Source organism: Hoplias malabaricus, chromosome 4 (assembly GCF_029633855.1).
Source record: "Hoplias malabaricus isolate fHopMal1 chromosome 4, fHopMal1.hap1, whole genome shotgun sequence".
NCBI classification, from domain to species: domain Eukaryota; kingdom Metazoa; phylum Chordata; class Actinopteri; order Characiformes; family Erythrinidae; genus Hoplias; species Hoplias malabaricus.
The window spans coordinates 51397353-51411382 of NC_089803.1; the positions used below are offsets into that span (position 1 = coordinate 51397353).

General features: G+C 37.8%; 1 protein-coding gene across 1 annotated transcript in view; it reads left to right on the forward strand.

Moving 5' to 3' along the window:
• The first annotated feature begins 2786 nt into the window (after positions 1–2786).
• The window catches only part of stab2 (stabilin 2), a 55710-nt gene continuing 44466 nt past the window's right edge, over positions 2787–14030 (forward strand). Inside the window, exons 1-17 of the mRNA XM_066667834.1 lie at positions 2787–2896; positions 2987–3266; positions 4362–4489; positions 6174–6277; positions 8181–8266; positions 8364–8430; positions 8558–8653; positions 9281–9397; positions 9734–9930; positions 10067–10197; positions 12115–12248; positions 12610–12692; positions 12791–12934; positions 13180–13323; positions 13549–13611; positions 13687–13803; positions 13921–13974. Coding sequence (XP_066523931.1) covers positions 3177–3266; positions 4362–4489; positions 6174–6277; positions 8181–8266; positions 8364–8430; positions 8558–8653; positions 9281–9397; positions 9734–9930; positions 10067–10197; positions 12115–12248; positions 12610–12692; positions 12791–12934; positions 13180–13323; positions 13549–13611; positions 13687–13803; positions 13921–13974 — 1755 coding nt within the window. The 5' untranslated portion in view covers positions 2787–2896; positions 2987–3176. The remainder of the gene's footprint in view (positions 2897–2986; positions 3267–4361; positions 4490–6173; positions 6278–8180; positions 8267–8363; positions 8431–8557; positions 8654–9280; positions 9398–9733; positions 9931–10066; positions 10198–12114; positions 12249–12609; positions 12693–12790; positions 12935–13179; positions 13324–13548; positions 13612–13686; positions 13804–13920; positions 13975–14030) is intronic.

The window sequence follows — 14030 nt, forward strand, 5'->3', positions numbered from 1 at the left end:
TAACAGCTTCGTACAGAAGTTTGTGCAGCTGTTGTAAGTGTTGAAGTAGGCAGAGAGTACTCCCGCATTTTGATACTACCTCCTTTCGGCATTCCCTGCAGATACTCAATTTCTGCTCCTCATTTGACCGGTAAAATCCGAACCATTTACATATAACCGAACCGCTTTTCTTCCTTTTCACGCTCCTTTTCCTTTTCACTCGGCTCCATTGTGTGTGTGTGTGTGTGTGTGTGTGTGAGAGAGAGAGAGAGAGAGAGAGAACGCGGGTGGGGGCGGGACTGTGAGCAGACGAGCTGAGCAGAGCACAAAATAGCCATGTACAAGATTTAGACTTTAAAAGCTAAGCACCACTTAATGGACCTCCATGAATATTCCACATTATTGTAGTTACTGACAGATATAAGTATGAATTAAAATGAAAATAGCAGCTTAATTTGCTTTAAAACTGACAATTGTATTAAATTGACGGAAAAACCCGAGCTCTCTACGGAAATTCTTGAACGCAACCGTGACGTCACTGGTGGACAACAGCTGAACAACGCCGCGGTAAAACACCGTTATGACTGACTGTTATGACAGTATCTAGCTAAATAACCAACATTATTCATGACGATAGCCCAGCAATAAGCTAAACTCAAATGTAGAGGTACCGTTATTCTTGTAAATGTGATCGAAGTCGAACTCGAATTCATCCGACACTATAAACCTCCGTAATGCAGCTACGTAGCCGAGTATAACCTGAGCCACCGAGTTTAGCAAGTCAAGCTAACGTTAACTAACACCAACTAAAACAGGCGAAGTGAGTGTACTTACCCTGTTTACCTCCATGTTACAGAGGCTCTTGAACACCTTTCGTTGGTGTCCTTACATGCCCATATTGTTGGAAAAGCGCCAGTGAAATGAGCTACAGATAACGGAGTGAGCGGATGGTCCTTTCCAAAGTGCCCGTTTAAAGTTGACAAATTTAGTCCATTTTCTGGATATTTTGGGATCTTTGGGCCATTTGTGCACAGATGTCCCACTGTACATTGAGTGATTGCAGCCAAAAACAACACACCTTTTCCTCATTCTGCATTAAATTAAGTGCAACTTCTAGAGTTGTTGTCCACCATCTACGTCACAGGCAAGACGCCTATTAGAGTTTCCCAACACCGTTGGGGGGGGGGCAACGGTCTTTTAAACCTTATTCCTTCAATTAATAAGAAATAACATGTTTTCTGATCATCAATAAACACAAGTTAGGAACTCAAACTCCACTGTATTTATTTGTTTGACACTTTCATAGAGCTGGTGATTAGCCTTTAAAATAACTTAAAATATCAATATAAACGATATAGCCCCACTCAATATTTCGCACTGTTCTATCTCGCCCACCCCTAAGAGAGAGTACCAAAAGTGATAGAGTGTGGTCTATTAATACAGACTGTCTAAAAGTAGAGTACCAAAACTGACACAAGAGCACCCTGAAACATTAGCATCCCCTGCTCCACCGTCATCAAACCTGTTAGTGTTGGGACAACGGCACACCTCAGTTTATCACATTTCCCAATCAATGAATCAATCCATGGATCTGTAATCTTTATCTAATGGGAAAGGTTAATTACTAACAGTTACATACCTTCTCTTTATTAATAATTTTTGTTATTCACTCAAACTATATACGATTTCTAAATAATACAGCCATTACAGTTTAAGAAAGCTTTAGCTGTCAATGTATATATTAAACAATTATTAATTGCTTAATTTGCTGTGATAAGTCACGATTAATTCCAATGTCTCTTCATAAGACTAAAGCTTTTAATAACGGATGTTTAACTGTATAATAAACAATTAATGTGAGATAAACACAAGGGAATTATATTTATATTAGTAGTGTCTATCCATTAAAAATGTAATCACAGCAATAAAGTAAAAAAAAAAAAAGTACAATTTTGGGGAGATGAATATGAAGTGTGATGCATGTCAAAGTGCTTAGAGGAAACTATACTTTTTTACTTTATTATAATCTCTCAGTGTAGTTTTGATGATTTTTAATTTAGAATATCTTAAATGAACACTACATTGCAGCTTGTGGCTCAAAGATTGAGAGGTTCATTTATCACTAAACTCTGAGAAAAGAGTGAATTATAGGAGGAGGTTGTGGCCAAATTAGGTAAAATTAAGAGTGTAATTTTTCCCCAACTGTTGGCATCTGAACTGCTGAGGCCTAACCACTAAGTGTCAGTCTTCCTTTTATAGAATGGACACAATGGCAGCCCACCTAGTCACAAAAGAAATGCAACTTTGGCAGTTTGGGAGAATTTCACCTTTCAACCAAGGTCTCAGTGAAATGGCGAATTTGAGATCCCATCTAGCTACCTATCATCCAGCTATCATAGTCCAACTGCCTCCACCATCTCCTACTCACGGAACAGCCTCAAAAGGAACAGTTCAGGACAATTCCAGGTGACAGTTAGTAGTGTAGCACTAGAATCAGGATAAATTAAGTAATATGTGGCAGTAATACCACATATAAAACAAACACCACACAGGATTGTTTTTCACCATGATAGCCCTACCAATGGGGACAAGCAACTTAATTTTAACTGGAGGGGGCCTTGTACTAAAGTTTATTAAAGGTTATTACTCTCGTTTATTTAGCAATCAATGTATTCATCAGGTAATTATTATTATGTTAATCAACATATGCCTTAATACCATTACTTCATCAGTTAATCATTTAACCACAGGAAAATCATTTGTTATACTTTGTAGCCACACTTGTCTTGTTAGAGGTCCAATGCAGCCGGTTGACATGTGCACAGAGCTGCACAGAAAGGCTGGCTTCTATTGGAGAGTCAAGGCTAGTTTCTTCTGGGAGAGCATGGACATTCAGCCATAATTTGATAAGCACAAAGTGAGTGTGAAGTGGGACATAGTTCAATAAAACACTGCTTACTAAAATTTCAAAAGAATACAAGAGCCACTAACTCAAACAACATTGCAGACTTTTTCTTGCTTGCTGATGAGGTGAATGCTGCAAATCATGGGCTGTGAGTGGAAGGTCTTGGTTCCTGTGTCCTGCACAATTACCTCACAGGAAAAAGAAGAGGAAAGGAGAGGAAAAGAAAGGCAGGGGATTTTCATGAACTGTCCACAGTTTAGAGAGGAGCAGAGAGCAAGACACTTGAAGAGTAATGGAGGTCGGACTGAACACTGTGTGTGGACCTGGAGTTCTCTTCATGTTGATCTTAATAGGAACAGAGATATACTCTTCTGCTGCACAGGTAAGACACACACTGAATCACTCAATGTGGCTTGAAAGTACAATGCAGGTATAAATGCATTTTTTATTATTTCTACAATTCTGATACAGTTTTATGCCCCTTTGCTGGAGGTTAAAGTTCTGTATCTAAGATTTAAAAAGAATCTCATCTGGAACTGAATGACTTTCAGTCTTTCAGCATGGAAACACTGTCATAGGTTTTGAAACTTATTCCTTTGCTGTTATTTTTTGAGGTCAGTGCATTACAGATGGTACACTTGGCAAAGCAACTACTTTAAAATCGTTCTTTTTTTCACATTTTACATTTAATGTACCCCGATGCACAAAAATGCACCTTTAAAGAACATTGACCAGGTATGATCCTTAATGTTTCATGGCAGTAAATATGTATTGCCCCACAATAAATGTATTGCCCTACAATACTATAAGCAATAATATACTGAAATTACAAAAAATATCTTCTGTCCTTAATGTACAGTGGTTATTAAGTCATGCTAATTTGCTCAGCAGTGAATAGCAGGTGGTAATGATGACACTGATGAATGAATGCGTTTTGATGGAATCCAGTGGGTTACTGCGAAAGTTGATCTCCTAATATATTTTTGGCTACGTTTGAAGTTCATCTAATGCCTTTGTAAATTTTGTCAAAAATGTGTCACTAATTAGCTCATGACACTGAAATATTACTAAATAAAATATGCCATGACAACACATTAGCACAGCATATTAAATCTGCAGTCATGAGTTGTCATAGCATTTTTTTATTCAATAATATTTCAGTGTCATGTCACCTTTATCAGGTAATGTCATGATGGATGCCACAAAGTTTGATTTTATAAGCCTGTGTCACACTAATGTTATGTCAAGTAGATTCTGATGCTGATTCATGTACTTTTTATGAAAAGTGTAGACAATGGCAGTAACAGTAGTTGACGTAGGTTTATGGTAATTATCCTTATGAGTTTAGGGGTAATATATAGGCTTATAAACACTTACAAATATTTTATGTGTCTTAATCTGCTATTACTTCACACTTCCAGCAAGAATGAATATGGACATGATGTGATTTGTATGTGTGTATGTATGTTGCCAATAGAATCGCTGTGACAAGACCATTGAAGTGATGACAAAGACAGGTTGCCATTCTTGTACCTTAAGTGCTCTAGTGAATTGCCCAAAAGGCTACCAAAAGAAGACCCCGGGCAAAGGGCAACAAGACTGCAGGTTAGTGTGTGTGCCTTTGAGTCAGTGCTGAGTCAGTTTTCCCATAATATTTCAAATTCTTCCACAAGTCCTTCAGTAGCACCTACTGCATTCAATAACCAGCTTTTTCAATGGCACATATAATTAAAAAAGTTATATACCCAAATTATTCTAGAGAAGTTACATTACTGTGCCTTTAAATGAATAAACCAGTGTTAAAGAGCCACAGTTACAAAAATATTCTCTTCAAATGTATGTCATGTAAAAAACTATTTACACACTAATGAGGGGAAATATACTAATGTATATAAGATTACAAAATACGTATTAAATTCTAGCTTATAATGCTGCAAGAAAACAAAATCATACAGAGTGTACCTGGAGTTTTTAAAAGTAAACAATACTTGAAAGAAAAGGCTACATAGCTATAGAAAAGACCTTAAATATCCCTGTCAGTATAATTTCTCAGTAATGCCAGTGGAATGTTGATGGAATCACATTTAATTGTTCCCATAGTAGATTCCACATTGTGGCCTCAGACTGTGATAAGGGAAGGTAAAGTGAAGCCAATAATTTAGAAAGGATAACCTAAAATCTTTGGGAACAAAAGTTGAATAGAGGAAAAGTAAGCAATGAACTGCAACACAATCAAAGAGGAATGTCTGCCATATACGGAAAAAGAGGGTGGCATATGTAATCCCAAGCAAAGAAGAAGGGTGCATCATGATACGTCGCTGAGGCGTAACGTATACAATATATATGTGAAATGATAAGTGTTGACAGAGAATAACGGGTATATATAAATTACTTTTTTTATATGTCATTGGTTAAAAACTAGAGTCTAGAGAGAAATGGACATTTTACCAAAACAGCAAACCCTAAACATGCAACTAAAATGACTGCAATATTAAAAAGAAAGTAAATTCTCCTGAATTGAACCATGCAGACAGAGAAACTTTGAAGCCCACCTGAAGGACTCTTGTGACCTTAAATAATCAGAGACACTTTTAGAAGAGGGTTGGGCAAGTAGAGTGTCATCTCAAAGATTGTATTGCAGACAACAGTGTGCAACAAAGAACTAATGCTGTTAACTGGTGATGTTCAAATACATTCAGATCAAGTACTCTTTAATGTCATTTTTCAGTATAAACTAAGTTAATTGGAGCAACACATTTTCTTCAGGCCCATGGTTTAACACAGTACAGCAGTACAGTAAAGAGGACCTACATATAGTGACTTAACTTTGGTGTCCCTTTGAAGCATTTGAAGAGGACATATATTATACGTCTTTTCCACAAGTTAACACAGTTCTCTCACACGTTCATCTGTGTTGTGCTGTTTTGATGATGTTTTGGCACGACTGTTTCCAAATATAGTAATGCCAATAAAACGTACTGAATTTAATTGATTAGTTTAAATATTACCCAAATGAACTGAGTTACAAAAGTGCATATTTTTGGGTTAGATCAGGCATTAACTGAAGTAACTTAAACTATATGTGTGTGCCTACTTTTGCTTTTATTTGTTTGTTTGTTTAAGTTATTTGAGTTTATAGTGAAATTTATGGCCTGTTAGCAGTTCCAGATCCCCAAATCAGGGTGGGACTTCACTGAAAATGTATTTTGGTAATATGTCCCCTTCATATTTTTAGTATGACTGCTGATGGGAAAATTTGACATTTTTCCCATTTTTCTTATATGTAAAGGTACTTGAGATCCTTTTCCAATATCCCTGGTTGTTCCCATGAATGTTATAAAGAGGTGGTGGAAGAAGGCTGCTGTCCAGGGTACTGGGGCAATGACTGCATGGGTAAGGATAATTAAGTCATGTATATGCCGATATGTTCCATTATGTTTATATCGTTGTAAGATCAGGCACATTAAGATCAGTCTGTGGGTCAAGAAAAAAAACAAAAAAATACAAAACATTTCCTCTACTGTACCAACTGCTGCAGCTTGGATGGTATTTCCTTTATTGTCTGCTCTGGATGGTGCAGGACACTGAGGGAATATTTTGACAGGAAGTGCAAGAGCCAAGAGAGTGAATGGCACACAAAGAAAGGACAAGAGGAAGAGCCTCTTCTGTTTAGGCTCACACAAGTAGAGATAGTGCTGAGTTTGGAAAAGAAAAAAGTTACATTTCAGGGACTAGAGAGAGAGAGATATGGATTTCCATATACAGTTGTGTGTTATATGGTTGTACATATGATCCAGATAAATGTGGAATATATATATACACTACAAATATGGGTCTGTCTGTTTTCTTTGCAAGCAGAAGGCCTACTCAAGCAGGAAAGTGACACTTCCTTGCCCAGAAGGAATGTGCTGACAAGTTGACCCCTTACCCACAAGGTTACAGGAGTCTGCTGCTCTTTATCTGTTGTCATCTTAACTTCCTACATTAGTTCCTCTGTGTGTGAGGTGGGGTTAAGTGATTTGACCTCATGTGTCCCGAGCATTAATGTGATTCAGCAAAAATTCACTCTTACAAATTTTCATTGTGCTAACACCACATTTGATATTTGCTTGTTTAGTGTTTCACTGGAGCTATAAGGCCACTGAAGCTATGTAATGGAAGCATTCAGGACGAATTACAATATTGCACAGAAACTTCACACTGTAAAAATAAAAATTTTTTCAATGTGATGGTACCCTCAAATGTACATCTTCTGTACCTTTACTTAGAGAACATAGTTGTGCCTTATTCTAATTGTGCATCTGAAAATTGTGTTGATTTCATTCGCCCCATTTCATCACCAAATCTTTTATATTGCTATTTTACTTTACACCGTTCTATAATGAAATCTTACAAATATTCACCTCCCCTTCTGGAGATGAACTGCTCCTTAAGGGAACACAATTTGACTTTTACATCTCTGTTGTACCTTTAAGAAAAATAATGTACTTCTTCCATACCTTTTTTTTTCTGAGAATACACCAGTGAGAAATTAACACTATCAGTGTTAAACTAATAGAGGGTGTCACACACAGAGTGTTGATTTAACACTGTGTAACGTTTATCAGTTCTATTTCCTGATATTTTGAGGCTAGATGGGAAACTGGGTTAAAAACTTATTTTTACATTTTTTAATTTGGTATATTAAGAGAAGAATGGTGGGTGGCACGGTGGTGCAGCAGGTAGTGTCGCAGTCACACAGCTCCAGGGGCCTGGAGGTTGTGGGTTCGATTCCCGCTCCGGGTGACTGTCTGTGAGGAGTTTGGTGTGTTCTCCCCGTGTCCGTGTGGGTTTCCTCCGGGTGACTGTCTGTGAGGAGTTGATGTGTTCTCCCTGTGTCTGCGTGGGTTTCCTCCGGGTGACTGTCTGTGAGGAGTGTGGTGTGTTCTCTCTGTGTCTGCGTGGGTTTCCTCCGGGTGACTGTCTGTGAGGAGTGTGGGGTGTTGTCCGCGTGGTTTTCCTCCGGGTGAGAGAGAAAGAGAGAGAGAGAGCGCGAAAGTTTCAAATGCTAACTCTTTTCAGCACATGATTATTGTTTTTTTTTTTGGTCCAAGAAAATATATTTAATCTGTATCATATTTATTTGCTAGAAATTATGAATTACTCATAATAAATTTATTTTTGCATTGTTCTCTTACACCACTTAATGCACATATTTCACTTTCTACCACCTTTTTATTCTATGGTTATATATACGTTTTTGTCTTCTTTTCCTTCTCCTTTTTTCTCTCTCTCCCCCCCTTTCTGTCCCTCCCAGAGTGTCCAGGATCAGCTGCTAATCCTTGTAGTAATAATGGTGTCTGTTCAGATGGCATGGGTGGTAATGGAACTTGCACTTGTAAAGTAAGAGTTCTCTCTCTCTCTCTCTCTCTCTCTCTCTCTCTCTCTCTCTCTCTTACACACACACACACGGAAAGTTACCGATTTGTGTTTTTCTCAGGCAGGTTTTGTGGGGACAGCATGTGAGAAATGTGATGAGAATCTATATGGATCCACATGCAGCAACGGTAACAAAAATCACATTAACACAGTTTAATTTTTTCAACAATAATGTTGGTCACTGTTCTGCCCCACCGGGCTTTTTTTTATCACTAGCTTGCTCACTCTGTGTGTGTGTGTGTGTCTGTCATACAGTGTGTACCTGTAAGAATGGTCTGTGTAACAGTGGAGTGAAGGGAGATGGACATTGCACCTGTTTTTCAGGATACACAGGTCCAGACTGTGACCAGGGTGAGATAAAGTTTTCTATTTATAATAATTATTCTTTGTCAACTTAACTATTGTAATGTTTTAAAGTTTATTCAGTTGTTGCTGTGATGTCCCGTATTACTATGGCCATCTTGAATGCAGCATGGTGGCGCAGCAGGTAGTGTCGCTGACACACAGCTCCAGGGACCTGGAGGTTGTGGGTTCGAGCCACGCTCAGGGTAACTGTCTGTGAGGAGTGTGGTGTGTTCTCCCTGTGTCCAAGTGGGTTTCCTCCCACAGTCCAAAAACACACGTTGGTAGGTGGATTGGCGACTCAAAGTGTTTGCATGTGTAAATGTGTGAGTGTGTGTCACCCTGCAAAGGATTGGCACCCCTTCCAGAGTGTGTTCCTGCCTTGCCCCCAGTGATTCCGGGTGGGCTCCAGACTCATGACCCTTAACAGGATAACAGTTACAGATAATGAATGAAAAATATAATGTTTATTGTTTTTCTAGAAAATATCTTCACATAAAAAATTCAAATGCAATTAAATAAAAAAAATGTTCGATTAACATCGATAACTTGAGTTAAATGTTTGCTGATCTTGTTAGAGTCATATAATATATTATGTATTATCAGTTATCTCACAGTAATGTTGTGTTTTCTCAGAGCTGCCAGGTTGTGCTGCTTTACGCTGTAAACCCAATGCACTTTGTTTCGAAGACTTTGCCTCTGGAACGCTGAGGTGTAAATGTAAACCTGGATACACTGGCCTAGAATGCACCTGTGAGTACTGACTGACTGTCTCCTAAAAACAGTAGTAATGTTGTTGGTTTTAGCTCAAATCCTAGAACTTAGATGAATGGGTGTTTGAACAAAACATATTTTATAAATGATTGAAAGGCTTGAAAATATGTTTCTGTATTTGCATAATTCATTAAGGGAGAGCTCCTTTTACACACGGGTTATTTTTTAAAGATATTTGAATTATTCTTTTTTTAATGAAGGGTTTGGCCCAAGTCGGCCATGTGCCACAAAATAATTATTATGTGTAAAAAGAATGAGAAAGTTACTAATTACAAAACACTTGAATTGATTTAGTTTTGCTGCTGTTGTTTACAGCTATAAACCCTTGTCTGAAGAAGGTGTGTCATGAGCATGCAGCGTGTATGCACACAGGGCCAAATCAATACTCATGTACATGTGCAGAGGGCTATCAGGGAGACGGATTGGTCTGCATGCCTGTTGACCCCTGCCAGACAGATTTCGGAGGTTGCCACAGCCAGTCTACCCAATGTGTGTATGATGGACCTGGGAAGGTGTGTGTTTGAATGCTTAGTCATAGTTTTTATTTCCTACTCACTCATTCATTAATTCTTATTAATAAATATCAAATCATTTCTCGTTAGAGATACATACTTGCATCTTCATGGCTATTTTTGGTCTATATTATAGGCTCATTGCGAATGTCTGCAAGGCTTTGAGAAGTCGGTACTAGGGGTGAGCTGCAGGTTGAAAGACGTATGCAAACCAGATTCATGTCATAAGAATGCAAACTGCACTACAGTGGCACCAGGAACAGTTGAGTAAGTTTGACTGAGAAGCTTTTGCACGTCTGCGTGGATTGATGATTTATCAGAAGTGCAGCTGTTCAATTTTTGCCGTTAATATTCATGCTAATTATTAATACAGTTTATGATAAGAATTACTCTCAGGTGACATATTGGTATCCATCAAAAATCAAACAAACAAAATAATTAATATTCACAGCTTTTGTATAATGGACTTGTTTGAAAGTAGAGGTCAGTGTTTGTGGGAAATTCATTCAAATACCAAAACTGTTTCTTCTCCATGTTGTTTCACATCATAAATGACTGAAGCCTGACTCAAAAGCTGTCTCCTAGTGGATGATGTGTGATAAACTCTAAATATTTACTTGAATAAATTTCATGCATTCTTGCTTGCTGTCATTTGCATCTAAATCATATTAGTTTTTGATTGATGCCAAAATGTGCTTGGGAACCCAACCTTCATAAGAGATTTGATGGAGCATACCATGAGAAAGCTAATAGGAGATGGTATGGGGCTGTTCATTCCAGCTCTTGAAATGTAGTAGGTGAAATACTCATTTGATTAAAATTGAATTGCTTTCATTTGAATGAAGAACATGATTAATTGCCACAATGTTTGAATTAGTTGCAACACACACAACAAACCAGAATCAAAAGTTTTTTTGATTCTGGTTAGTGTTCTTTCTAGGCTAACAATTAATGGAAAATAATACCTCACCAAACAGCATTTTTCAAGCATGTCTAAATTATCACATACTTGCTTATGTGGTTTCTGACAGTGCATGATATAATTAAATTTTAAGAATATACAGAAGTGGGGCGGGACCTGGAGTTTGTGGGTTCTAGTCCCACTTCAGGTGACTGTCTCTGAGGAGTGGGTTTCCTCTTAGTGCTCCGGGTTCCTCCCACAGTCCAAAAACACACGTTGGTACACAAGTGTCTGTAGGTGTGAGTGTGTGTGTGTTGCCCTCTGAAGGACTGGCGGCCCCTCAAGGGTGTATTCCCGCCTTGCGCCCAATGATTCCAGGTAGGCTCTGGACCCACCGTGACCCTGAACTGGATAAGAGTTACAGATAATGGACAGATGGATGAATATACAGAAGTATTACCAGCATTAATAGCTGCATTTCTATTAATTTAACTTGTACTAGCGTAGACCACGCCCAGAGAAGAGGGGGGGGGGGCAAACTCAGAACCCCCCCCCTCCCAGGGCTTAAATGGTCAGAAAGAATGTTGTTCGACACAGGGATGGAGTGAGAGTGAAGGGGTATAAATGAAGCTGTGGAGAGGTAATTGGGGCGTAGTGTAGCTCCCAAAACTAAGTCACATGGTGAACTATATTTATTCTACATATGTTTATAACATTTATTGTAAAGTATTTTATACGTTTTTGTATTGTTCTTATGCTTCTGTGTGTTTTAAATAGGCTCTGCCTTTTGACAGGCTGTCCTTGTAAATAAGAAGCTGTTCTGAATGATTTTCCCTAGATGCATATAATATGTAAAATCTATTATTATTATTATCATTATAAGGGCAGCACAGTGGCACAACAGATAATTTTGCTGATACACAGCCCCCGGATTCTGGTTAATGCCTGCCTCAGGTCTCTGTGTGCAAACGTTGGTCAATGGATTGCCTATGCAAAAAGGTGTTAATGTGTGAGCAAATGTTGCCCTGTGATGGACTGGCCCCCTGTCCAGGGTGTGTTCCTGCCTTGCACCCAATAATTCTGGTTTGAATCCTAAACGAGCACAACACTCAACCTGATAAAGCAGTTGCAGAGAATTAAGTAAATATTATTATACATGTTATTTTTTTCAGGGATTTATAATTTTAAGATGTTTTGGCTCTATGTAGGTCTATATAATATAATACAAAACACACAAACACTCTCTTAATTTTACAGTAGTACAGTAGTGTATTTTTCTACAGGTGTACTTGTCTTGACGATTTCCTTGGAAATGGCAAAGTCTGTTTTGGTAATATAATGCAACGACTTCGGGACCTCAACTCAGGACCTAGCAGCCGCTGGACCGGTCAACTGTCCAATGCCATTAATCTGTTTGGTGAGTCAGGTCTTTATATCTCTGTAAATGTATCCATAATGTGCAAGAAATATTTTGTCAAAAAATATGTGCTATAAAATCCATTTGCAGATTATTTTGTCTGGTGTTTTGTATATTTCCTGTTCTGACATAAACTCATATGTTGGGAATCACTTGACACCAATAAAAACGTTATTTCATGTAATAAATATTTAAATATCAAAAACTAGACATTGTCATATATTTTACATGTTTTCTTCAGTATAATAAGTCTTATTGGAATGACAAGAATTTATAACTATTTAAAATCTGCGATATTTTACAGCTATGTGAAGCCATAAATGTGAATTTTATGTTCCAATGTGCTTTGCTGATATTCCAGGGTCAGTCATGTCTTGGCCTCTAATCTCGCCCGGTCCTTTCACTGTATTTGTGCCAAACAACAAAGCTTTCAAATCCACATCTGTGAGTTTACTGTGAATACCTTATCACACATGCCTTCTACTGACACTGGTTGAACATGAAATTTTATACAGTATATACCTGATGTTGTCCTGCTACAGGTGGCAACTCTGCTGGCAGATGAAGCAAAGGCTCGCTATCTGGTAAAGATGCACATGGTTGCTGGAGAAATAAACTCAGATTCTCTGAAGTTAGGAATGCTCTATTACACGTTGACTGGGAAACCTGCTGAGTCAGTATCAGAGGTATGTACATCTGCTTGTTTTCATACTTTTTCTGAACTAAATTTTTAGAGTAGAGAAAAACAAGACTAACCAAAGATTTGGACCAAATTAAAGTGAAACGTGGTCCAGTAGAAATTCCCAATTCTACATTGCTTCTGGGACTTAATTGTTTCAAATATATACTTACAGTCCCATTTTTTTTCTTTTTTTTGGTAAAAATATATTCTCTTTACTTCTCTTTTTTGTCTATTTGTCTGTTCACACAGTCACAGCAGGTAAAAGTTCGTATCCATGGCAGCCGTAGGAAAGGGACCCTGGTGGAGTCAGACGTCATCGCTTCAAATGGAATGATCCATATCATTGATAAAATGATGGACACTGTCGCCCCCACTGTAATAAGTGACAACCAGGTTTGTTGATGTAGAACATTTTTGTAAAAAAACTATAAGATTTTTGTAATGCTACATGTAATAGACATCAGTATATTTCTTTTTAGCAGCTTTATATATAGTATTCATATTAAAGTATGTTTTGATGGATTACTATGACAAAATCCTTTTATTTGTATAATGCAAAACTAAGAGAATCTTTATTGTATTTAGTCCTAGACATAATTGTATTTATTGTTTTCTCAGGAAAATCTTATGAAGATTCTGTCAGACAATGGGAAGTTTTCCCAGTTCAAATCTCTATTTGAGGTATGAGTGCGTCCTAGTGTTTTAAATATATACACACTGCTGCAAAGACCTTACTGCATGTCCCAACTGCTTTAGAAAGCCTCCATGGCGGGTATTTTGGATGAATCAGGTCCCTACACATTGTTCGCCCCAACAAATGCTGCTTTTTCATTAATGAAGGATGGCTACCTAGAACATCTTATGTCTGAGGAGGTAGGCATACATTGCAAATACAAATTACAGTCAAGGATTACATATGTATATAATCCTTGGTTTATTAATTCATGTTGGTTTTTCAGTGTATCTCTTTATTTCCTTGCTCATACATAGGGTAAACCAAAGCTTCTGGAACTTCTGCGAAACCACATTATAGCCTCTGCTCAGGTATGGTTACTGATCGTAGAATGAAACAGCTTTGGAAGTTGATTTCTGGTGCTTTT